Source organism: Lipophrys pholis (assembly GCF_963383615.2).
Source record: "Lipophrys pholis genome assembly, chromosome: 15".
In the NCBI taxonomy this organism is placed as follows: Eukaryota; Metazoa; Chordata; class Actinopteri; order Blenniiformes; family Blenniidae; genus Lipophrys; species Lipophrys pholis.
The window spans coordinates 22,320,828-22,347,949 of NC_137642.1; the positions used below are offsets into that span (position 1 = coordinate 22,320,828).

The following is a 27,122-nucleotide window of genomic DNA, read 5'->3' on the forward strand; positions in this document are numbered from 1 at the left end:
TCATATTTTGAGGAAGAATTTCTTTCTGTAGAGGAAGGAGGCGATGAGCACCCACAGCGCGGTTCCCCACAGGCTCTGGAAGAGCCACTCCCAGTGGCTCGCCTGGAAGCGCATCTCCCAGCTGAAAGGAAAGTAGAAGCCCAGGAGAGAGTGGCCAACGTACACAAAGATGGAGTTCATCCCTGAGGAGGAGACAAAGAGAGATAAACAAGTTATCACTGAATAGTTGTTTTATTTTTTCTCTGGGAAAATGTTGGTATTTTTCTATGATGGCCTTCGGTTTGCAGCTATCTTGTAATAACGGCTCCGTCTCTGCTATTATTGTGAAATAGGTGGGAATAGTGAAAAGAAGGTATTTGTGGCATCTTGGGCAATGCTACAAAAGCTTTGCACATCACTTCTGCAGTAGTCACTTAAAACTCTCCTCTCCAAGTCCAATGCAAAGTAAACAAATAACCAGAAGACAGATGGCTCCACCAAAACAATACAACCCTTATATCTCCCCCAAAACTTTTTATTTTAGAACAGGATTTTGAAATACTGAGATTAAATGAGAAAAAAAATTATCCCCATAAATGTTGAAATTTCTGTTCAAAAACTTGTCAGAATGTGATTGTAAATGTCTCTTATGATCCAAGAACTACAGTGCTGTGTGAAACCTTTTGGCTGGTTTCATGGGAAAATCTGCAAGAGCGATTTCGAAAACTGATGTGTTAAACTGATGTCGCCAAGTGAATCAGCAGGAGAGAAATGAGGCTTTGGTGTGATTACTGTTGGCCTTTAAAGAAACATCAGTCACAGGTTGTTTTAAAACAGTTAGGAGAACTAAACACAGATCATCTGTGGATATTGTCTGGTCCACGTCCTTCAATCCCTCCATGTTAACCCAGACAGACTTCATTATGTTTTGATCAGGCCTCTGTGGGGGCCGGACATCGTCACTTCCAGGAAACCTCGTTCCTCTTTATGGCTCTTATTCCTGCTGATTCACAAGTAATGCTATTTTACACTGGCAGAAAATGTGTAATTGTATAAAATGTGACAACTCTCTTGTTTTCAAACTGTCTTACAAAGATTTGTACACTTCAAAAACCTTTGAAACTTCAGTGAAGATCAGTCACATTGACTGTGAAATGGTAAATTACCATGACGGATCAAATGACGCAGTATCATGAGAAAATACTTTCATTTTTCACACTCATGATTTTAAAAAGAGCTGTCATTGTTGATACAATTACCATATTGCTAAATATTGTATCATATAATCTGTGGTCGAGTGGCAGTAATTCAGTGAAAACAAAGAGCACATTTATCAGTATTTTATTGCAAATTAGTTTCTCACACTGTGTAGATTCTCTAAAATAATGACATTTCCAGCCATTTTGAGACAATGAATGCCTCTTTCAGTGTGTTCAAATTACTGTGAGCAGTGAGGTTTGTATTTTAACCAAAGCACAAAGAGAGACTCTCCTGTTCCGTGAATAGATGGTACCTGGGTAAATGAACGGCTGTCCACCCCACCAGCTCTGGATATCAATGACGAAGTACATGGCTCCCAGCAGCAGGAACGAGAAACAGCCCATGCACAACACGTAGGACAGGGACCTGCCGAGACAGACCATCAGCAACGCTTTACGACAGCTGTACATTTGGGCGCCACTAAAATGTGAGCGGTTGGGTGTGAACAAGAGTGTAAACACATGCGGCCGATCAATCCTGCGCTACAGATAAATAACACTCGGTGGGTCTCGAGCCAGCCCAGCACACTGCGGGTCGGTTTGCCGGATTGTTCTATAGCATCACCAGTGGATCTCTGGCGTGTGCTCCGTGGAGCCGTGCCAACCAGCCTTGTCGCTGTCTGTTCGTAAGTGCAAGAATGGTTGATGAAATGCCATACAATGTAAAAAGGCTGCCTACCAGAGCCTCTGAGTAGTTTCTTTTTTTTTTTTTTTCTTAAATCTCACCTGAAGAGGGGCCAGAAAGGACTCTTGGCTGGGAGTTAATTACTTCTAGACATTCAGGCATGGACTTGTGTTCAAGAGCTCAATAACCTGTGCATGATGAACTGCCTATAAAAGCCAGGCAGGTAATGGCGAGGGATGAGCGTAGCGTCAGCGAGGGCCCCTGCGGAGCGTCGTGAGGAATTTGCTTACACATCACAGATGAAATGGTATTCTTCCCGCAGCAACATTAAAATGATTCACATCATTTCCAAGGGGAAAGCAGTAGAAAAAAAAAATGAGCAGGCTGTAAAGTAATCTGTGTCTGAGGAAGTAATTGCGCTGTATTTCATGCAAAATCATTACAAGCATTTATCAGGACATTCTGCCTTCTTTTTTTTCTTTTTTTCCCAAAAAGGTGTATGATAATTTGGGAGCAGTTTAGAGTGCAGGTTATATGTCCCAGAAAGTGATCCATTCCCATCCCACAGAGCTGGTAAAATGTGTAATGCTGCTGGGGAGGAGAGGAAAAAGCATTCTTTATTTCGCTGGCCGTAAGGAAGAGTGATCATGTTGGGTGGATGTATAACTGCTCCACCTCACACTCCCGACAGGCCGGGTGATTATTTACAGTCGTGGCTGTCGTTAGAGGTAAGTAAACGCGTGTTTTAGCAGCCTTGATTTGTGCCTGTTGGAAACCCATCCTTTCTTTTGTGAGGAAAAGTGGCTGGATTTAGAGGGTCAGGAAGCACTTACCAAAGGTTTTTATTGACAGGTATAAATCCTCCGTCTCTCGTGCACTTAGAAAGGATGGCTGCGGAGATTCCCTGAGGGTGGAAATGAAACAGATTTCAAATCGATGCAGGACGATAAAGCAATCCGTATCGGGCTGCTAAAACCTGAAGTAACAGAAACAAGTGAGTCCAGCAGATCAACCGATTACTTGAGAGTCGTACGAATCTGGACCATCGAGTCACGAGCTCAACTTGTGGATCTGATGAGTCACCAGAAACAAAGAAATGAGACACTTTAAATTCATGGAATTTATCATCACTGTAATGACAAACTAGTGAGTGATCTTAGAATCGAGCCTATAGTCACACTGTGTTGACTGCCTGCTCTTATTTACTCAGAGGTCAAACCTATACAATCTGGTGAACTCTACATAAGCAGGAGCTCTTATTGTCTCATTTATTCATCTTTACATATGATTTAGATACACGAGGAAACGTGGTGGACTCCAGATAGAAAGCCAGGGCACCGGATCAGAATCCAAACATGCTCGTTAGGTGGATATCCATCATGTGTATAGATGACAGAATCGATGGTGTGGAAATAGCCTAGCTGGGGCAGGATTGAGTCTCCAGGCTATCCAGGCAGCAGGATGTGGGATGGGGCTGGTATGTGGGGCAATCGCTCAATTTCAATCTCTCACTTCTGGAAGCCTGATCGTTGGATTTTAATTAACAGTGGCTGTTGTTTATGATGAGGAAGATGCACAGCTGTGGGCCACAGAGGTCTCAGCACAGTGAGCCGGGGTGTCCAACCCGGCGTTTCAACACTCTGTAGCTCGTTGCATAGCTCCTTCGCTTGAATACGACGCTGTGGTCGGCTGCAGGCTGTAATGAGCTCCTTCCTCCACTGAGGAGACCCGCTAATGTCAAGAGCACATGTTTGAAACAGGAGGCTGTTCGCCTCTGCCTCCTGCCTCCACTTTGAGCTCAAATCGCATTAGAAAAGTCAATATCAAGAGCAGGACAATTGCTAAAGCTAATTTCACCTTCTGTGTTGCTAAAAAAACAAAAAAACAACTAAAAATAGATTTAACCACTTATGTTCTCCAACTCATGGACAATCCCATGTCATGCTCATTCTTCATATGTTGTACCAAAAATCAATAATGCATGTCTTCACTTTCTGTCATCTACAACAATGTGAGAAAATCTATTTTATTGTGATTCTCTGTTTCAATTAACCAGGACTTTAAGTCCCCTGTATTGATTCGTCACTAAACTCTGTACGATCCTGAATACATCATCTCCAATGTCATAATCTTCAGTCGTATCCACATAAGCCTAGTGGCATTAACCGGTAAACCTCGAGCTACAGTGGAAAAGCATAAAGGCCTAATGTTTATTTATTTCATCATGTGTTACTTTATCACTCTGAGCCTCTGGGAGAAGCCAAATGGATCTAATTTATTTCACCTCCCTCCAGCCACTCGCTGCACAATGATAGTCAATAAGATTCAACAGCAGGAGTCGTAATGGAGGAGATTTGTCATTTAAGAATTCAGGTTAATGCCCCCCCCAAAAAAACCCTCTCACGACAGAATTTCAATTGATTCTCACTCACAAAAACAAGACTTTTGTCTGTTTCACTGACTTAAAGTGACTGCTTAGTTTCTTATGTGGCAAGAGCTTATGGGATGTTTTTTCTGCAAAATATCTCTGCAGGTACAAACAAATGCTCCAAAAAGATCTTTACATCTCTCTCTGACGTTGTGTCCAGAGCGAGAAGGAAGAAATTACCAATGCAAATTGTGCAATTTCAATGCAGCCGAAAACTACTTTGAGTAGTTTTTGTGAACAGGAACTTATACTTTCATTTATAATTGAGTAAAATTTCAGCAATATAACAGTAGTTTCCAGTACTCCTTCCACCCGAATGTGAAGGACATTGGGCTTTAAAAGCTTGTTTCATGTCACTCTGTAATGGTTAATAAAGATAATCAAACTTTATGGAACTGTCTTTTGTAATAAACCATGTTCAAACTTTGTTATGATAAAGTTATTTTCATAATTGTAGTGATTACTCATTAAATCTAAGTCAAATTAGTGAAGTTACTTTGACTGCGTGCATAAGCTTTAAACTCGGCAGTAACTGGAGTTACATGCAGATCATTACGATCTCATTTTGGGTTTCTTGCAGACTTCTTTTTTATATCAAATCCCGTTTTTGGACAAATCAAAAGTTGTTTGAAATCCACACAACTGTCAGGTTCTTTACCTCAAACCACAAATTTCAAATCATTTGGAAACTCAACGGTATCCATAGACAACTCTAAGGGAATACGAAAGTCATGACCTCCACCTCTGGCTTGGCCTAGTGCCAGCGTTTTCCCTTCCCCTCCCTCCTTTCCTTTTTCTCAGGTGGGCGTGTGCTGCATGCTGGTGAGGTGTGGAGTGCAGTCTGATTACCTGAGTGCACTCACCTGAGGCAGGGTGTGGCTTCAACAATCAATTCACCTTGCTCCCCATAAAACTGGCTTCAGCTCCGGACCGTAAACTAATGACACTTTGGACCAACCCTGCCGCACCAGGCCCCTGCTTGTGACGCCATTCACTGACACAGCTCAACGGAAGGCTCCCTGTTCACCCTCCATCGGACTGCAGCACATGCCCTCCGTCCTGCTTCCTCACCGCTGACCACACCCTCCTACAACTCCCCGCTTTGTACCAGGCAGTGTGCTCCCCGCAGTCTCTAGCTGGGCCTGAATACGTACTTTTGAGCTTTACCTTTAGTAGTGGTATAATTCCTGTTTTGTACGTTGGTTCAGATTTTTTTCCCTATTGGAGTATTTTGTTTAGTTTGGCAGTTTCCTAGTTTGTGAGTGTTTGCCGAGTAGTTCAGTCACCCCTTCCCCTCCTTTTGTTCCCCGTCTTCTTTCTATTCCTTTTGTAACAGCTCACCTATCTTGTTTATTTGGGTTGAGTCCCTTGCACGTTTATTAATTAAAATACTCTTGAGAGAACTCCTGGTTCCGTGTCTCTGTCCGCGCCTGAGTCTCCGAGTGTGAATCGTGACAAAGTGAGTGTTGACACCACACACTAAAACAGACGCAAGTAGAGCGGGCAGGTTGGAGGGTTGAATAAGACTGAAACTTAATGAGAAGTTCTGATTATTTATTTCTGATTCCAACACATTTTATTCTGTGATAACTATAGAATAATATGCTGTTTTTCCATATGATTTTTGATGAACTTAAATTATGAAATGAAATGTGTGTTGTTCATCTGACATGTTATCTATTTGACAGTATCATGTTTCTTTTTGTTTTTGTTTTTTAAACCACCAAATCAAAAAAATGTAAATAAATGTGTATGGACTTGCTTTTCTGATTGACAATAGTATTAGTATACAAAATGTGGAAAGATGAGCCCCCTCTCACCAAGCTGGAACCACACTGTCCCCCCCTCCAATGGATTTCCAATTAAGATTTATTTTGTTTAGCCTTACTTTCTTTAATCAATCTCTATTGCACTTCTTATAAATCGCTTGTCATATAAATAATAGTTTCAATCTAATATTATCTATCTTAATCGCCTTTTTGAAACAAAATGAAAGTCGTACTGTAAAAAGGCAACGCCTGGACCTGCTGCAGCCCTCTGGTCTCCTCTTTATATGTAAAACAAACAAACCGCAAGCAGTAAAGGAAAAGACATCCACCGCACAAGAATGCACTGAAACTACATAACTCACACCAGTCTACTCCTGCTTCTCTGGCTTTTGTTTTTCTTTCTCTTCATCCTGTACAGTGTGATTTTAAAGGCTGGCGGATGCAGACAGCTCCTGAAGCTCCATCATCGCTTCAGGTCACAGGACTGCCGGTTCAGGATGTCTGCCTCCACAGCATGCACGGCTCCTACTAACCCCATTTTTACAAATGAGCCACATCGCTTGCAGCATCTCGCCAAATGCACACAGTAGCCGCGGCTGGCCGTGGCTCAGCAAAGCCTTTTTCTCTCCGTCAGCCTCGTTAGAGCAGACTCGCGGCCTCCTGTCGCAGGTTTCGAAACGCAAAACATCTCCTGTAACACTCGGCCTCTCCCTGTGGGAGACACAACCCCCTCCAAATGAAACGGCTCTTTTTTAGTGTTTGAAGACCACCCAGAATGAGAACAACACAGAAAAAACAAATATGTCAAATGCTGACACAACACATTTAGGTTCTAACTTCAGATTTGAATAGTTTTCAACCATTTTGGAAAAATCGAAATTAACATGTGTTTCTTGAAACTACGCCTGCAGGTGCTTGAATTGATCGTGTTTCTCCTATGCGTTGACGTTTGCAGTAGACTGTAAATAATATGCACAACTCGTCTAATCTAAAACCACATGTGAGGCTCGGGCGGGCAACGAGAGTCGGTGTGTATCCCCCCGAGGCGCTGGATACCCATGTCTGCCCGGAAACACAGCCACACATGGATGTTGTTTAATTGTACCGAGATCACACACACACATGTCTCCTACTAGGTCGTGCTAATGAATGGCTTCAGCAGCTATGACTAATGCTCCAGTGGCTGGAAAACATGTTAGAGAGTTCACCTGAGAGGCGAAGTAAAAAACACAGGGACTGTAAAAGTGACCAGCTCTGTGTGTGTCACAACAATGTTCCAGGCGATTTGGTGCATTGCTTTTAAATGATCAATTCAATTTAATTCTCATTCATTTCAGCAGTTGTGTTTAAAACCTCCACCTTCTGAAACATACCAGGATGATGGCCCACACCAGGAACCGACTGAGGATGTGAAGGTTCCTCCCTTTGTAGCAAATGATAATTTTCCCCGCCTGCAGAAAAGAAAGGGAAACAGACTCATTCACTCATACATTTACTGAGAAATACCGACTGGACAGCCAATGTGTTCCTCGTATTTGTGTGTCCTTGAGTAACTAAATAGGCCTGGGATGTGGCTGTCGATGGCGCGTCCCTGATGTGGCGCTCACATGTCTCCCGTCCCGTCGAGCCAGATGTGGGGTGTAAGTCATCCGCACCCTCTGATTAATTTGGTGATGATGAATATGTTTCAGCCGAGGACATTAGCATGGGCGGACACAGAGCGAGCCGGCGGACACCTGGCGTGTCGTCTAAGACTCGCTGACTGAAGGGCTCAGATCTAACCGCCCACCGGGAATTGAGCAATGCGCCTGCTTCTGCGTGGCAACTTCCCACAAACCCAAATGGTTAAAAGTGACACCATCACCATCAGAGACTCGAGACAAAAGACCAAAAAGCTTTCTCCTCGCTCTCTGATGATGTTTTGCCAATAAAGGATGGCAGCTGTGCGTTTCCAATGAGGCAGGAAAACGTCTTTCACATCACCCTTACAAAGTTCTCTCACTGTGGGACATTTGTTTTAACTCCTGTTTAAATCATCTTCAAAGAACCATCACAGTGTCCCAGTTCACTTAGTACAGTTATTTATAACTTTCAGTTTAATCACAAATGCACGCTGTGGTACATTTTGTAAAGAATTATTATTTTTTTGAACATGCACTAATTTTATATATAAAATATGTAAATCAAGTAAATATCTAAACATGCCCATTTAGACCAGTTTCAAAAAAAGGCACCATATCGACACCATAATCATTCAACACTGCCCCCCAAGGAAAAAAGTAGTATAACAAGGTGAGACATACATTTTATATAGTATACTTTTCAAGGTCAAATGTGTATTTACGACTCCTAGTAATAATGGTACATGATGTCATAAACCTGTGAAAGCCTCCTGTGTTATGATTCATATAAAACTTGGTTTGCTCAAACGCTTAATTTGAAGAAAAAAACAAACAAAAAAACAAACAACGGATCTATGTGGTGTTTCTTGCTGACAAAAGATTTCACTACTTTGTGCTCAACATTAATTCATTGTGTGAAGTCACTCATTCGTCATTTAAAAGCGCTTATGTCACACAGGAGATAAAAAGGATCCATCTTACCTGCATCCCCAGAAAACCCATGACAACAGAGTTGATTGTACCCAGAAATCCCTCTGGGTCAAAGGGCTGCGTCGTCTGATACATTTCCTGGATCAAAAGAAAAGTGATAATAACTTGAGTCTCTAAATTATATCAAATATAATTGAGTTGCATATAAAAATGATGCGTACCTTGCATGTGGGGTATCTGAACATGTTATCACCAAACATCCATTTATCAACATGTCCTGCTGCACCCCCAGTGCATTCTGGGTAAAGGCCATTATCACCAATTCCACCAGCTCCTAAATACCCTCTGATAGGACATCCAAACAAGAAGAAATACATCAGTATCACACAAAAATACATGGATTCATAGAAAATGTAATATGTGTCAGTGGAAGCCGATTTAAGATCAGCTGTAATGTGATGAATTTCCAACAAATCCCCACAGAGATGTTGGGGGAACCAGGAGCTTTGGGGAAAAAGGTAGTACACATCTATTTGAACCCACTGTATTGTATACCTGATAGCATGCAGGGTCTCACACACACACAGACACACACACACACACACACACACACACACACACACCCACAAAGCCGAAGACACCGAGCAAGGAAGATGGATCTTCTGCCTCCACTCCTCTTATTGCACATGACAGACTGAGATTGGCTAATTATGCCCTCTGAAGCATCCACCACAGGCCCATAAATCACAGTGGTTCATAACACCTGCAGCACAGGGTGCACACCAACACCGCGGCTGCAGCCCAACAGCCCCAACTGGAGATTATCTCTGCAAGCTGCAACGGGGGGGGGGAAACTGACAGTCTTAGCATGCGTCTACAGCGGAACAATGAACACATCAGCCGGCGATATGACAGCGCGGTTCGGACTTACGTTGGGCAGTTTGGTACAGGCATGAGGAGCGTGACGCACAGCCACACCGTCTCCAGCAGAACGATGATCAGCCACTGGGGCCAGTAAAGGAAAACATCCTGGAGGGGGTTCCACCAGTGATGCTGCGAGGATGGATAGGGAGGTAGATCGCAAAAACGAAACAATTACTACTAAAAATTACTACAGTCTCAACAATGGAAATTTCAGTTTTTTACAGTTTGCTTGGTTTGGTGGGCCCGATTGGAGCCTCTTGCGGGCCGTTTTTGGCTCACCGGCCTTATGTTTGACCCCCCTGGATTAACACATCACAGCACAAGAAGAGAAAGCCGTTTGTGGATTACAAAATGTGTTAACATTATGAGTCACATAAAGCATTTGACTTGTAGAAAATGTTTTGTTGGAGTCACATACAAATTGGAATCTATTGTTTTTGTTATAGATCATAAGAGTCTCAGGCACAAATATCAGGAAGCAGGATAATTTAATGAGTTTCATCTCCGGGATAAAGGCCTCCTTGTTGCTGGTGACTGATCTTGTATGCTGGTATCAGAACTCCCCTGAGACAGAGAGGACATTTATTTTTGTAGTTTGGATCTATGTGAGTAATAACGGCCTCTCAGGTGGTGTCTGTGATATTAATTTTAAGATCTTGCTCCCAAGAAACGTTTGTCCTTGTCGGCATTGGAGCATTTTTGTGCTAAAGTGTGTCTAATAGTTTTGAAATACAGCCCTGAAGGTTTGTGTCTGTCCACTGAAGGACAATCTAAGAGAGGAGGGGAAGGAAATAAAATAAATTAGATTGCGGAGAAGCACAAGGCTCATTAAAATTCTAAAAAAGGAAGAGAGAAATGTTATGATCCTGAACTGATGTTTTGAACAAGAGTAATGAGATATTTACAAAAACGTCTTGTTTGGAAATTATATGATTTCTAAACAACAAATTTAGATATTTGGTGAATTCGAACAAATATGAAGTGGATTAGTTAAGCTATTTAGAGTTTAGTGAAGCCACATTAATTCAGTATTATGAACTGTGGTATAGTGGTTAACGCTATTGCCTCACAGTATGAAAAATTAATGGTTCAATTCCAGGATATTAAAGTGAGCCCTCGAGCTTTCCAACATGAACTAATAAGACAATAAATGATCTCATCTAACATTGCTCAGTAAAAATGTCCACATGTTGAACACTCAGTTAGGCTGGGAAATGTAAAGCTGCTGCATTTCTCTCTGTAGATATTGTTTTAACATTTTTACATTTATCCACACAAAGCTTTGGACTTGAGAAGAGTCTCTCTGTGGATTCTTAATGTGCTGTTTCAGGTTGGACAACTTCATTGCTTTTCTTTTTTCTTTTTTTTTTTCTCCTTGCGTGTGATGACTGATGAAAGTGAACTTGACAGAACTGCTCACCGCTCTCGATGGGATTTCTTTCTGGCCCCAGAAAGTCTGCAGAAGAGACAGAACAAAGTAGGTGAAGCCCAGACGCTGCAGCACTCCGGGGATCCTCAGCCAGGACCAGGACACTGCAACACAGCATCGACAGCACTGTGCACCTTCAGACTGACAGGAAGAACACATGAACTCACAATTTGTGCTGATTTAAGCACCTAGAAGTCCTCTCAGTCATCCCACTGCCACTACTACAGCTCCTGGTATTTCCGGAGAGGGGGCTGATGACCAGCATGGGGACCGGGAGAAGGGTGTCAGCCTTCAGGATATGGATATGTCAGGAACGTGGGAAGCTAATCAAAGATTCCCAGTTATCTCTCGGCCTCCGCAAATTGGGAAGGGTAGGATTGGCTGCTGGTTGAGAGATTGATGGTAATCTACACATTAGTTAATTGAAAACCTCTTTGCCGCACAAAGTGCCGTAAAAACAATATGATCCCAATCATTGATCTGGACAAATCAAATAAGAGGCGGAAATCTCTGCTTTCACAGGAAAAGAGGAAGCTTTTACTAATGACACTTTAGTTAAATCTGCAGGTTACACCCCCTGCATGGATAATTTATTGTTTTTGGCACCCCGTGCTTTTGTCACTCATTGTGTGAATGTAAACGGCATCAAACTTTCAGGTTTTCTTTCTTCTTTTTCCTCATCTTTTTAATCAGTTCAGGCTTTTTTTGTGAGTGAAAACGACACCACGTTTTACGTTCAAAATCATCTAAGTGAAGGCGCTGCTGTCTGCTTCACTTCTCTGGGTGATAGATTGATTCCATAATATATGTCGGGAATCAGCAGAACTGAAAACAGAAAGCAGAAAGTGGAGCAAACAAACTCTACCAACAACTTTTCAAAACATTGTCATTCTTTGAAGCAACTCATCAGCTTGTGATTTATGTTTTTTTTGTTTGTTTTGGAACCATTCACTAGCAATCAAATGGAAAATACTGTCAAAGATGATAATTTGACTGCTTTTAGCAAAATAAAAGTCATTGTTTCATATTCTATTGTATTGTATTGTATTGTATTGTATTGTATTGTATTGTATTCTAAATATAAACAGTCAAAAAAACTGTAAAAAGTAACAAAAATTTGGTGAAAAAATAGATTTAAGGGTTTTGGTTTAATGCTGGTTTGCTGGTGATTTGCTCTTCCCAGCATGTCAGGATTTATTTGAAATGACTCACAGTTGATGTCAGAGGTTAACAAATTCCTCTGTCTCGTCTGACATTGAAAGGGTTTCACGTATTGAGCCGGTATGACTCCATTCTCTTATTAGATCAAACCCTGGGACCGGCCTGCTGAGGACGTCCTTGGAGACGGAGGGCAAAGCTGCAGTTTACGGTGAAAGTCGCTGTGTTGTTATGATCGGCGTTGAGCAGCAGCAGAGTCGTCGGCAGCTGTGTCGAGCTGACGGGTGTAACACTATCTGTTTGTAATTGTCCATTACCACAGAGCTTGTTTTTGCTCAATCTGCCGCCGTCCAATAACCCCCCCAACTAACACCCCCTCAGTGCTGGATCTGTGAGACTGCGCACACAACCACAATATTTTTGTTAACCCTGTTACTCCGACACCCACCCAGGAAAGTCCATTAGCACCACAAATAGCTAATGCGTGAAGGGCGCCCTGTGTATCCCAGGTGGACGGTGAAATAGGGATTTTCAATATTATCCCCCAGCTTTAACCCTGGCTTTGCCCTGGAGCCTCGGCTTTCAGCACAAATCTGCAGATCAACTCCATTTAACATCGTTCTCAACAATTAGTTAACAACAAAACAACCCCGAAAATGATCACTCATGGAGTTCTTACCATTTACTAAAAACACTAATTGGTTAAATTGATGCACCAGAGAGTGAAAAAAATAAATCCTTAGAGAACATCAACAGGTGCTTTATTACAAGAAACCTCCCCCTTGTTCTCCACTGATGCTCATAATTTGGTCTACTGCATGCAGTAAGTGCACATATAATTAGACCTGCTGCTTTGAGCAAACAAAAAGTACACAACATGCACGATCCCACATGCACTGTTTTTGTTCTGCAAGCTCTCATGTTGCTGTGTGTTTTGCACCTACGCGGCCCGTCTCTCGGGGAGTAGTTCAGGAAGCAGAAACCGAGCATGAGGAGGACGATTGTTCTCCAGGTGATTTTTCGCAGCAGCTGCCAGCGGCTCACTCCTCTCCTCTGCATGGATCTGAAAGCCAAAACCACTGAAGTCCCAATTATGAAGACAAACCTAAGAGACACAACAGTGCTGTGTTATTCACACACATGTACTGTACGTGCACAAGGGGAATGAACAGACTCAAAAACATCACAGGGTGGAATCAAACCTACCAGGGCATGACAAGATCAGCCACAGTTAGACCTGCAACACATTCAGAAGCATGATTAATTATCAATAGAGCGGCAGATACTGAAGTGGATGTTTTTACACAGAGTTCACATCTCTTGCCCTCGATCCACACAGACATCGGGGTGAATTAAGAACAATGTTATGTCCTTTAAGTGCCGCTTCTGTCATTAACTTTCCATCTAGAGGAGGTGTGATTAATAAATATCCACTCTGCCGTGACAGCAGCGGCCCTGCAGCCAAGAGAAGATTAATCAATCCACCTCTGTGATCAATGCACGCTTGTACATGCGGCAAATAGTCCATTAAGAACTTTGGATCGAGAAAGCCCAGAAACAATTATATGCATTTCCTAAAAACAAAGTCTCATTTTTGCATTTGTTGAACCATTTACTAACTCACAGAAAACACTCTCAATAACTGCTAATCCAACCAAATCGTCTTTGTAGCACCTCCATCCTGGCCATCAGTGAGGGAGGGGGGGTTCATCCTCTCGTCTCCTTCAACTGTCATTTCAACCCTCATCATGCCTCTTTCTCCTCCTCCTCCTCCTCCTCCTCATCATCATCATCATCTCCTCCTCGTTAGTTAATAACAAATAATATCTATGGATGTTCCCTCTGATCTGGCTTTTAGGAGGAATGGCGTCCTTCATATGCGTGCTTGTTTTCTGAGGTTACATTTATCACAGTTAACGACGGCAGAGCTACAGACATGTAGAGAACAATGGTGACATTGAGTGACAGCTTCGAGTTCATGGAGTCAGTTCTTGTCAGGTTGTGTCCAGACTGCAGATGTAAGCTACTCTCACTTTACTTTCATTTAATAAATGTATGTATATGGACAAATGGTGGTTCTATGGTTCACACTGAGATCTTTCCTGATTTGAGTCAAGGTTTGGAGGTCTGTATGTGTGGAGATTCTATGTTTTACTGTCCTCCCGCAGTCCAAAGATAAGTGTCGATAAACTGACCATAGACACTGTCCAGGGTGTACCACCCATATATAACTAACTTCTTTAGTTAAACAACACATTATAGAAGATAGATCAAACTATGTATGTGTTGCCTGAGCTTTACCATTCCAAGGTGCATGTTGAAAGAACCAGTAGCCTCCTCCTCCATAGTTCACAAACACCATCACCGTCAGGGAAAAGCTACAAGGATGATGAAACGCAGCAGTGAAAAACAAAACCAGAAACGACCAGGCAAATTTGAAAACAACAAAAATAAAGAAAAGACAATAGTTAATAAAAAACAAGATTGTAAAATGTTAAATAGCTTCAATTCTATTCATTTTGTTTATCACGTTTTGACTGTAATACATTAATTGTGATGAGATATTAACTCTTGAAATAAGGAGGCCCGAGGAGGGGCTTTTCACACTCCAAACACAAGGTAATGCAATCTAAGCATTATGAATCACTCAGGAAATGAACACTTGTCCTCTGGATCTCCTCGAGCAGGAATGCTGACTCAAGACTCTGTGCCTAATATACGATACACTTTATACTTAAGCGCTGGCCAAGGCTGCCGAAACACGTGACACACTCAAAGTAGTGGGAAAAAAAGGTGTTGCCCGTCAAAAAAAAAAAAAAAAAAAAAAAGGGGTGTGGAGGCTAATTTACTGCTCAGAGTTGTGGGGCAATGTGAAGCATGCAGCGGAGGCAGATGCAATCCTTTCACCATCCCAAATGCATGAATTTATGATTTTACAATGTTATTTGATCAAAATACATAATAAAAATCATAAGAGGATCTTCAAGCACCATAACAAGATTAGGACAACCTCTAAGAACGAGACGGCCTGATAAGGTGCACTGTATCTACCTCTGCCTCCTCTTGTTTTTCTGCATAGATTCAATTAAGAGGTGCACCAAAGCCATTACTGCTCTTTTAGCCTCAACCTGCTGATACAAGATTTTAATCGGTCACTATCATCTCAAAATGGCTATTAAAGCAGAGTAAACCCCCGGCACATGTGTCCATGTACTCCCTCTCTCTCTCCCTCTCTCTCTCTCGCTCTCTCTCTCTCTCACTCTCACACACACACAGGCTATCATTTAAATTTTGACGAACACATCCATTAGTTGCCATAGCAACAAAGGCAAAGGTTAAATCGCAAGCCAGATGAGACCCTGTGAAAACCCCTGTAATATCACGGCTTATTGGCCATCTTCTTAATTAAAACACTCTGCTGTCTGATGGTGAATGAGTGCATTACAGTTAACACACACATGCAACAACAGAGGCCACTAATTACGATCAAGGGAAACTAAAAGTGGTAAATTAATATGATGCATGCCGACAACTCTTGCTATTGTTCAGCGTGAAAGCAAATAGGTGGTAATGTTCAGGTTGACGCACTGCAGACTTTTTTTCCTGGTTCCTAATCAAGTTTAAGTTGTTAATATCCCCGTTAGGCTCGCCACTGAACATTTGTCACTTCAGTAATGGACTTAATTCCTCTCTGGGAATCTGTGTGTGGGATTTATGGTTAAGGGATTATGAAGGAACTTCCCTCTCTTGCAGTGACAACATGCCACTGATACACACTTAGGGACTTGTTTGATTCGAATCATTGTACTTGCATCACCGATTAGAGTACCAACTCCGGTCTTCTCCCGATTGCAAATGGACAGACATACTCTATCCCTGCACAGTATTGGGTTACCCGCTCTGCTGGTCCTATCAGCTGCATGGATGCCCAGTCTGGTCCTGAGAAATTACACGTTGATTTGCAACGCCAAAGATTTTAGTGAAACGCATTCTGAAACTGAATCAGAGAACTTGGATCCGAGTCAAAACCGGACATAGAATGAGTCAGCCACCTGGTGTTTAATGCAGCTTCCAGTCCGCCGTGTTGCCGTAATAGTTGTTCCGTTTGTTGTACTGCACCTCTAACTACTGACAGTGCGATTTTCAAGAGTGGATAAACTGGCGAGGAGCTTTTAGTGGAGCAGCATAAGATTAAAATCCAAATCCTTTTAGAAAAATTAACGTGCAACGGTGCACCAATGCTCTCTGTATATCATGTCACTGCAGCTCTGAGCAATGATCAGAAAAACCTTTCAGCTGGGAAGAAAAAGTCTTTTCCCTTCAGAAATGTCTCAGCATTTATGGCAGATGACTGATGTGTCTGTTCTCTGGAGAAAGTTGTTACTTATCAGGGGTATGGATCATAAGTCACGAGGCCGAGGAGGCGCACGGAGCGTTAATCTTGAGCGCTGAGTCATGGTTTGATTAAGTACATTGCCAGGTATGAGAATTTCCTGCGCTGCCAATCGGGACATCAATATGCGACAGGTATCTGCAACCCAGCATGACATTCCAGTTAACAAGATTGAGCGGGACTGCAGCAGTGAGTGCGAATGAAGGGAAGCTCATTTGAAATGTATCCTTTCCTTGAACCTTTGCAGAAATATAGTCAACTGCTTCAGCTCCCACATTAAATTAAACTATGTAGTACTTTCACTTCAGCACATATGCTTTGTGGTTTCAGACCGGTTTTCTTCCAAAGGAAAGCCACAGATGGAGGAGATGCCAATTGTCTGCTGGATGCTGCTGCTGGATTTCCTCTCGTTCTTCGGTTTGGCAGTAGATCTATGGCCGTGTGGATGTGTGCTGATATGTTGACGGTATTATTACATCAATTATTTTGTGAGGGGGAGGTCAAAGCCACACCAGCATCCTGTTTCCAGAGAGATGTGCTTTGTGTCTCCCTTCAGGCCACAATTAAGGCGAGCAGGGAGCCCAGATTCAATCACATGCATCACTCCTGTCCAACAGAAACCCACTGTTCCAAACCCGAGACGCGCTGATATCAGAAATCATGCCCGAAGCTATACCGCCTGATAACAAAAGCTTGGGGGAGCATGTGGCCAGACTGTGACCCCTCTAATTATTCATTACGTCGGGCCTGTGTATTTTCATCATGCTTTAAAAGAATTAGCATGTGAACGAGCAGCATGTGGTGATAGAGTGATAAACAGGATGGCTGTTGATGCTGTGCATACCCTCGGAAAGCGTCCAGGGAGAGCAGACGTGTTGGTTTAGCTTCACTGGGGCTGTTTGCAGTTTCACAATCAGCAGCTCCGTCCTGCAGGGACAGCAGCAGAGACACAGAGTGATGTCAGCACTGTGGGTCATGTGAGGCTGTGTGACAACATTTGTTACCTTATTAACACCGTCTGCAAACGCAGAAAACCATACGGGTTCAATCTGCGCATGCTGCATCTGTTTGTGGTGGATTCGTATGATTGGGGTTTAGGGTTACTCAACAACATGTTTGGCTTGAAAGCAAAGCGGATGTGGCGGCTAATCTCACAGACATGAAGCAAGCAGTCAGCAATGTGCACTGCAGATGCTCCAAGTAAATACATATATTGAATCATGTGAACTTGTAAAATTATATCAACGGAAATATTTTGAGTCTGTGAAGTTCTTCTTTGTTTTTGAGCGTTCTAAACTTTTGTTTCAAACGTAACTATTTTGTGGATCAAATAACTCAAAAGTTTTTTGTTTTTTTTACAATTTCAAAACTAACATGTTAATTATGTTTTAGAAATATCATGATTAATAACAGTTTTGTAGACTTGCACTAAAGATGTAAACTAGATAATCCAAATATTTGAAATTGAAATTGGTAACTTGATATTTTCCCTCATTCATTTATATATTGTTTAATTTCCTGTTCCAGTTTGAGTCCAGTGAACGCCGTGGGGTTTGCGGTCCCTGTGCGTGTGAGGGTTTACTCCAAACACGGCAATTTCCTCCCACAGTCTGAAAACATGTTTGAAGTTAGTCAGACTCTAAATTGCCCACAGGTATGATCTCGAGTCTGTGTGATTGTTTGTCTCTGTGTTTTCCCTGTGAGGGTGAACTTTGTATTTGCTCATAGTCGGTTGCGATGGACTGCAACTCCTCCCCATCCTGTATAGTAGATGAATGGTTGAACTGATGGTCCCTGTTCTGAGTTTGGTTGCTCTACGAATGAAGATCAATTAATGGGCTATGATCACCATCTAGCTTTTTATGCATTTTGGTCATTAACAGATTCATTATTGTCCATTTCTGCTTTGACGAAAGATTTATGAAATAATCCTCTCAAAAAATCGACACTAAAATGTTCCAATAAGATAGCAGACTAACTGGTTATTGCAACCTCTCCAGCTTCATTTCAAGTGTTTGGGAGGTGAAAAAAGAAAAATGTGCTCACAATATTGAATAGATGTGGTTGATATATATGGTGTAGATGTTGTAGGCTGTCTGGCTGATGAAGTCCGGGGAAGCGTTGTCAGTAGTGTAAAAGAGGCCCTTGGTGCATAGAAGCACAAACGTATCTATGTTGGATTATAAACTAAAAGCTGGCCATCAGTATTGTCTTTGACTAAAATGGGCCCTGTATTGTGAAAATGATTAATATGTCCCTAAACGATGGCTCAGTTCCCAGCGCCTTTTAAAAAAAGCTGTTGTTGAGGCAATATTGGAAAAAAACTCATTTAGATCCATCACTTCCAGACAGCTACAGACCAATATCCAAATTACCTTTTATGTCACAGATTTTAGAAAAAACACAACAAAAAAAACAAAACAATTGTTGAGCAACTTAACTGTTTTTTTTGGAGAAAACTAATGTGACAGATATTCTTCAGTTTGTTTTTTGGGAAATTGCAATCTACAGAAACTGCTTTGCTGAAATCTTCTCGTGATATTTTAATGGCAGCGGATTCTGAAGACCGTACAGTTCTGACTAGTGGATCGCTCCTGTGTCTTTGATGCTATGGATCGCAGTGTCATGATTAACAAGCATAATGATTTGAAATTACTGGTGTTGTTTTAAAATTGTTTACATTCTACCTGACAGATCTAAACAGAGCAATGTCTGATAGAGCAAAACTGTCATGTGGAGTACCTCAGGGATCTATTTTGGATTCAATTCTCTTCTTGCTGTAGATATTCCCTCTTGGCTGAATAATTACATGTTACAGTTCAATTTCTTATCATCTCTATACTAACAACATCCAGATATATTGTTATTTCAAAGGAAAATTGGGAATTCATTTTAAAATTCTAGTCTTAATTTTAGGGCCCTACATGGTCAGGCTGACCAGCTGAAACGATATTTTCTACCAATGCTCTGAGGTCAACAGGCCAGACATTGCTTTTAGTCCCACCTACTTAGTTTAAAACCAGTAGCGATCTGCTATTTCAGGCTCTAAGCCTGAAAATCTCTCCTGCAGTCTCCATTGCAGCACAAACTGCATTGACTCTTTTTGGTTTTTGTCTGTTAAAGTGCTTTACGGTGTCTAGGAACATAATGAATCAAATAGAATTTGTTGTGTTCTTTGCAGTCTGTTTTACCATCAGAACTATGAGCACTGTCAGGAGTCTGCCTCCTCACGACCGGGCAAAGCCGGCAAAAATGTATATGATGGATACACTTTTCTAAGTGGTAATGTCTGCAGGAGGAACTGCTATGTCAGCCATTGTTTTAAATTAGTTTGTCTATTGTTTGGACACTGAAGTGTGTGACAAATAAAATAACCTGATTTGATCCTGTTATACCATGAAATATCGACAAAGAAGGCTTCAAATTCACCTCATCACCTTCATCCTCTTTTAATGCTATGAATGTTTAAATTAAAGATTATTTCAATGTCTTTGTTTTCACTCTTAACATTGCTAATACCCCCCTGAAAATCCGATGGCTACTGCATGGTGGCTTACACTGCACTCTAACGCTGAACCTTGCACTGTTTTATCTCCTGTCCATTGGTGATCAGGTTTTGAGATGTGAAAAGAAATAAAAAATTGCCTTGATTGCAACATTACTTTAAGTACCCTCAGTAACCTTTAGAATAAAAAAAAAACTCATTGGATACAGGACAAAATGTTTACCTGTAGTGAAGTTATTTTATGATTTTACACAAGCACAACAGTTCTGAGATCCAAACGTGCCCGGGGTAAAAACCCCAAATCATCCCCTCTGTGAAGGCAGCGTTTGGATGACTCTGGCCTGTTGGCCTCTCAGTTGGATTAGCCTGACTCGTTGGCCTCGTGCAGCAGTTTAAAGAACCAGAGCAGGAAGACACCAGCGCTAATATGCGCTGATGGATCTGCATGCCATCCAGACGGCATATGGAAGCCAGAGACATCTCGCTTGGAAGAATGAGAGGAGCCATTCATGTTCTCCAAAACCGCACAGACACTCTGGCCATGCTGCAGGATGATTGGACGGGATGCAATCCACTATCTCTTTCATGAGACTCTGCTTTTCAACTGGCTCTGCTAACATTTGTATCAATCATTCCATTAGTGTCTCCCAAACGGCCTGATGACTGGAGTCTCAGAGCAATTTTGGTATGCATCTCAGGAAACGAAAATAATGCAATGTAACTGCTGGAGCTAGGCAACGTTTATGTTGACAGTCTCCAGTCCAGTGAAGAAATGAAGATTGTGCGATTACTTTGATTTCAACTCCTCGATTTTTCAGTTTGAAGAGAAGTAAAAGGAGGGGTGCACGGTGTTGCAGTGGTTTGCACACTCGCCTGATGGACAGAGTATTCCTGGTTAGAGTCCAAACCTGGTGGCCTCGCTGTGTGGAGTTTGCATGGAGCTTCTCTGGATACTGGAGCAAAAACATGCATTAAATTGGAGACTAAATTGAGCATGGAGTGAATGTGTGTCATTGATTCTCCTTGTTTCCCACGTAACGCATTTGCATGTTGGCCAGCCTTTACCCATTGTAAACTGGAATCAGTTTCAGCACCCTGCAACCCAAAGTTGGACTGGATGGAAACGTAATGAACATTTTAATAAGTCCAGCTTATTTTCAAAATTCTGTATTCTTATATCCATCAATACTGCCACTAAATGCTCATTTCATTAAAACCTTTTGATTGCTTTGTAATGGATCTAGATCTAATCAATGAAATTATACATCCGTGTCACCTAATTGCATTTATAAAGATAAATCTAATGCATTCATTATAAGCAGCATTGTACTTACATTATCCGCTGAGGACTGTGAACCTTGGCAGCAAATGGTCCTAATAAAACCTGATGTGCAACGCCTCCTGTAAAAGGAGCAGGTTTGAGCTGCCTGGTACTGATGGAAGAGTAATCAGAGCCGAATGTTTTCTGCTTGTGGATGATGTGGAAAACATACCTGTAGATGTAGGGGACTAGAACGAACAGGAGAGCGATTATAGCCAGCAGGAGAGTTGCCGCCAGAAGAGCTGACAAAAACAAGAGATGGACATGTTTACAAATGGGAATTGTTAGATTAATCAATCTAACTCACTTCGAGTCACAGTGTTACAATGTGGAAGTCAGGATCTCTGTACTGCACGTCTCTTTCAGAGCAGGATCTGTCCAGGAATTATGGGGCTGGTTGCCAGTCCAAACTTCCTGTGTTACTCGCCTCTGGACTCTCTTGTGGCCCCCTGTCAGTCAACCGGTGTCAAAGGGAATCCCTCCAGTAACAGGCATGAACCTAATGGCAAACTCCAGTTGGATCCATCAAGGAGCAATCATTCTAAATAATCTAATTCTGCAGGCATCCCAAAAGGAAAATGAAAGCCTGCACTGGAACGGGGACGAGAGAACACAGTGGGACTGCCAGAGGGCAGGAGCAGGGTCAAGATGAGGTTTATGGCACAAGACGGTACAAAGAGTCTCAACTAGACGTGTCCTCTTTGCTAAAAAATACACAAGTTAACCGAAGTGAAAGAGAACGTTTTGTGGCAAAACTTAATAGTTTGATAGGCAAGTCTGTACCCTCTCTGAAAATCACATTTTCACAAACGTAAAGCAGACCTAGTAAATGCTCAATCGCTTGTATTTCAATGGCTCCTGTCCCTTCATGTGTCTGTCTCACTGCCATGGCATGGTGGTAAAATACCAAATCTCTAATTGAAGATTTTTCCCCCAAAATTTGTATCTCCTTGACCAGTATCAGTCAAAGAAAAGCAAAGGGGTTTTACAGATGTGCTACTGGTTATAAAACTATGACACAGACTCAGGCGGAGATTAGTGTGGTCTCTGTGCGTCAAAGCACAGGAAATAAGTGGGCCGTACGTTGTTTGACTTCAGTGGAAAAGCAAACAAGGAGGAGCCATTTTAACATGAGCTGAATCCACATTCGGACGTCCACTCCGAGCAAAGAGTGGTCACTTAATTGCTTTGGAAAAGTCAGGTCGGCCCTCATAAAGCCATCATAAAGCTCTCAGCAGATGAAGTGAAACAACACGGGATCTATGCGGCGGCCCCATATCACTCATTCAGTTACTGGCAGGATAAACAGAAAATTAATGGTGGCATCTGAGGTGACTAAATTAAGTTCAGTTTATGGATATATTTTGGAATGTCGATCAGACACTTAATTTTCGTCGATAATGTGGATTTCTTGGTGAGTATTGCTGGATGCGCAGGTGACTTGCGGTTTGTGGTACAATGCAGAATACAATACTAACACGGTTAAAGGGTGCATCTGATAGCAGCTGCAGACAAACATATGCTTAAAGAGTACAGCGCCAGAGCGGTGACCTCATGAAGCCCTGCAGCCGATCAATCTGAGACACCGAAGTAAACTTTGAAATTCCCTGGCAGGGCAACTCTTACCTGTCCTGAGCTGCTGACCAGACCATTACTTAAGCTGAGCAAGTCCTATGGGGAGTTTGTATAATCACCGGTCTGCGAAGCTAATGGAAGCTCATCATACCGTGAGAGGTGCAGTCACACTGACCATAACGGATAATGGCTACTTGGCCTTAAAAGTCTGATCTACAACATAATCTGCAATATTGTTAAGTAGAGTGTACATTATGGAGAGAGGCGCTTTCAAAATCCCATTACGCCCTAATCCTTCCACACTCCCTAATGTATTACCCACAATGCTGCACACACAGAGGCCAGGCCTTCAAAACAAGCAGAAAAGCTTTTCTTTTATGCCTTTTGAAGACGGCAAGTCTTATGTGATCAATACGCATCATGTCCCAGGAGACAGATGAGGATTACTGCACAGTGCATGTGGACAGGAGAAGTGATTCTCCTGTTTGCTGACTCAATTAAGAAGAGACTGGATCAAAGGGTTGGCCTCATGTTCCTTTACTGTCACTGTGCCTCCACGAGCCAATCAAATCCAGTCTCCAGTCAGTTGTTTTAAGCCAGTGCCTGGAAGGCCACCATCCTGCATGTTCCAAACATCCTTCTTCCAACTCACCTGAATCTAATAAATGTGACCTCAACAACTTCTGCAGAAATCCTGATTGATGAGAAGAGATTACAGCCTGCTGGACTGGACAACACTCCAAACAAAGCAGTTTCAGAGTGGAGGCGGGCCTCAACCAGGGCGCCAGAGAAATACTCGGATACATCTGGTTTCGGGGAAGGACTTTTCCAGCATAATTTTATTCCTTTGAATCTACAAGACGAATTAATGATTCAAAAAGTGGAAGTAGAAAACTAATTATTAAATTACAACACACATTTAGTGAGTTTGATGGAAACTAATTAAACTTAGGGATACTGATAATATAGACATATGACTTCCATCCAACAGGCCATGTTTTACACAAGTTTATCCATATCAGGGTTGTGGAGTGCCGGAGCCAATCCCAGCTGACTGTGAGTATAGGGAGGTTTCACCCTAGACAGGTCACAAGTCCATCACAGAGAGACACACAGTCACACACATAATTCAGAGTCAACGACTAGCCTCAAATCCATGTCTTTAGAAAGTGGGAGGAAACCAGGTTAGAACCCCAGAGAAAAACTACACACAAAGGAAGAACATGGAAACTCTTCACAAAGCCCAACCTCCCCTCAAATTGGGGACTTTCTCACTGTAGAATGAGAGTACTCACCACTACATCACTGCATGGCCCTAAATATTACTGTAAAACAAAGGTATGCATAACTATAGTATAATTGTAGCAGTTATGACATTTGTAAACTATGTAAAGACTTAACTGGTATTTCAAATTTACAGCATATTCAGTAATGTGAAATATAGTTTGTTTGTATTGTAAATGGGTCATAAAAGCTGTTAAGAATAATATCCTATAATGGGAAAAATATTACGATGTCCAACATTCATCCAAAAATTATTTGCTACTTGGAATGAACAAATCATGTGCAGTGTGAGAGGAGGAGGCTTTTCCTCCCACGAAAAACAAAAAAACCCCACCTCTAAACTATGTTGATGGATTTCATACTCTGTATAGGAGCTGTTTACTCACGGAGGTTTGCATTGTGTGACGCTTCATCCACAGTCTGAAAGCAGCTGACATCAGAAGGAGCCTCTGACATCTGGATCCAAACTGAGTATTGACCCCCCTCTTCATAAGTCTGACTCCACCTGCAACCAGAACAGTGAAACATCCAGACACACGTCCCTTAAAAGCACATAAAGTACAGACTACTTTATTTAATGCTCCATAACATCTCTTGGGGAAGATGTGGCTGTTTTCTGTGTATCAAATTTGCTTGTGTTCCTCTATTCATGGGCAGCTCATGAGCACCACCTAGTGTCTATATGCTCAAAGCGCATGGGTCAGCCCCCCCTACCGGCTCCAGTTTCAGGCCCAAAAAACATGCATTACACACTGATATTGATCCACTGTTGGGATGACATACTAGCTATCACTTGGAGTGTTTTTTCAAAGGCCAAAAGGAAATCAATAGCAGCACAGTCTGGTTAGAGACCTCAGCATTGATCTGAGATACTAGACCTCTTAGAGAGCTTAAAAAGCAACAGCGCATTCTTGTCATGCTGTAACAAAAAAAAACTAAAAAACGTGTACCATTTTCACAGGTGTGTCTCATCAGATTTATGAATATGATAACTGTCGACTCCTCTTACTATCCCGCTGATGCTTCTGCAGGACATGTGGCTTTCAAGCTTTAATGAGCCCTTTTCATCAATATTGGAATGTCAGGTCTTATTAACCCCAAAATGGCTCCTGATCGATACCCAGCGAGCTGGTTTTAAGGGAGGACATCACTCAGGTTCCGAAAGCAGGTCAGAATTTAGTCCCCCAAGCCTGTAAATAATCTCCCAGACTGCTGATGCAACCGTCGGATGCCACCACAGTGTAATGTGTCTGGAGACAAGAGCAATGCGCTCCCACAGGCACGGTTAAGGCAAATAAACAGGAAAGCAATCAGCAGTTTAAGCTCTGCGGCCCGCGGGTCTGATGTTATTTTGTAATATCAAACGTTTTACCTGCAAATGGTTGTGTTCCTGTTTAGTGACTGTAATCGAATGGTCAGAGCGAACTTAGTGCTGACTACTGCAGATTCATTGTTGTTGTTGGGCTTCACGTCGACCAAATGCTGAGGCACACACTAAAAAGAAAACACAGGTCAAAGGTTGAGGATGCTTTAGATTTTAAAATAAAATCAACATCCTGAATACACATGTAATGAGGTCTCAAGGCTTAAAAAAAAAAGGCAGGGAATAGATTATTGAACTGAGCTGCACCAATAAAAATATATGAAAAATTATAAGAATTTGTTGAAGTAAATGATTAGCTGTTTTGTTTTTTTTGGTGCCTTAAAATGACTTCTTGTATTTGGTGCTATATAAATAAAGTTGAATTGAGTTGAATTGAATTGGTAGTATAGCATATCGATGGAGGACTACAAGCTTTCTTCTTTATTTGGATCTTAAAATCCTCCGTCGTCATGATTTATGATGACGATTCACGAGTAGATGAAGTTTACATTTTTTTTGAAAAAAATGGCAAACCCATTGAATAACTGCTGTAGAGAGAACAAGGACAGAATCTGTCACGCTAAATAAAACTCCACTGAGTTTCTTGGAGACTGGAAAGACTTAGCTGGGATGACAAGTCAGTGAGGTCCAGTGTTGACCTCCTGTGTGTGTATTTGGATTAAAAAGGTGTAAATTACTGACACTCCCACATAAGATTGTACCTGAATATTGACTTGAGTGCTGAAATGATGTCGCTCCTGTCACTGTAGTTTGGTTTTTTGATTAAAACCCCAAAGAAGAGTGAAATCCTTTACCTTGTAGCAGTGATCGGATGTGTAGAGGACGTACATTTCTTCTGTCAGCAGGTTGTGAAACGTGAGCAGAGCCTGGTCCATTTTCAGAGAAAGACCTGCAGACACTCACAACAGCACTGATTTACAGCAGCCACACAGATGTTCTTCTACATCATAAATATATGATAGCAGAAGGGTGTATCCGATCACTATCATCATAAAGCCCACAACATAGACTCAGTATTATTGGTTAAGCAAATTCTGATGTCTGTGTGTTAGGACGAGATATATACAATAAATTACTGCGACAAAACAGCAACTGCAACTAGAAGCAAACTGAATAACAAATTGTATTTACTGTCAAGTAGCTACAGAACAGATATTTTTACATCTATTCCTGTGTAAGAAAGGACTCCTGGACAAGTACGAGCCACCCCGAGTCCCTCACAGTGCTCACCTTGAGTGCCGTGTTCACTACAGCTGCAGGTAACAAGGACTAAAAGAGCTGCATGAAGTGCTGTCCTGACCTCCATGTTGCAATTTGAAAGTAACCTCTTCCTCTGCCCATCTTTATAACTCCCACACCAATATAAAAAGTGGTCAAAGGGCGGCATGCATATACTGCTGCTGGTTCCTTTTAATCACCTCGGTCTGTGTGGGCCAATATAATCAGTAAAAACTGTCAAAGCAGGTGGACACGATGGTAAATAGCACAAGATAGATAACAGATCATCTGTGCAGGGGTGGACATAACAAATTAATAC

General features: G+C 42.0%; 1 protein-coding gene across 1 annotated transcript; it reads right to left on the reverse strand.

Moving 5' to 3' along the window:
- LOC308121112 (heparan-alpha-glucosaminide N-acetyltransferase) lies at positions 1-26,469 on the reverse strand (the record flags this gene model as incomplete). The annotated part of the gene is made up of 17 exons (XM_080482190.1): positions 26,380-26,469; positions 25,574-25,695; positions 24,588-24,706; positions 21,515-21,584; positions 21,356-21,422; positions 17,361-17,443; positions 14,425-14,501; positions 13,330-13,360; positions 13,068-13,228; positions 10,957-11,069; positions 9,544-9,665; positions 8,834-8,957; positions 8,664-8,750; positions 7,434-7,511; positions 2,697-2,767; positions 1,493-1,605; positions 1-182 (listed from the first exon to the last, which is right to left on the reverse strand). Exons 1-17 carry the CDS (start codon positions 26,458-26,460, stop codon positions 1-3), a joined length of 1,701 nt encoding a protein of 566 aa, XP_080338316.1. The 5' UTR covers positions 26,461-26,469.
- Between the last annotated feature and the right edge of the window lie 653 nt (positions 26,470-27,122).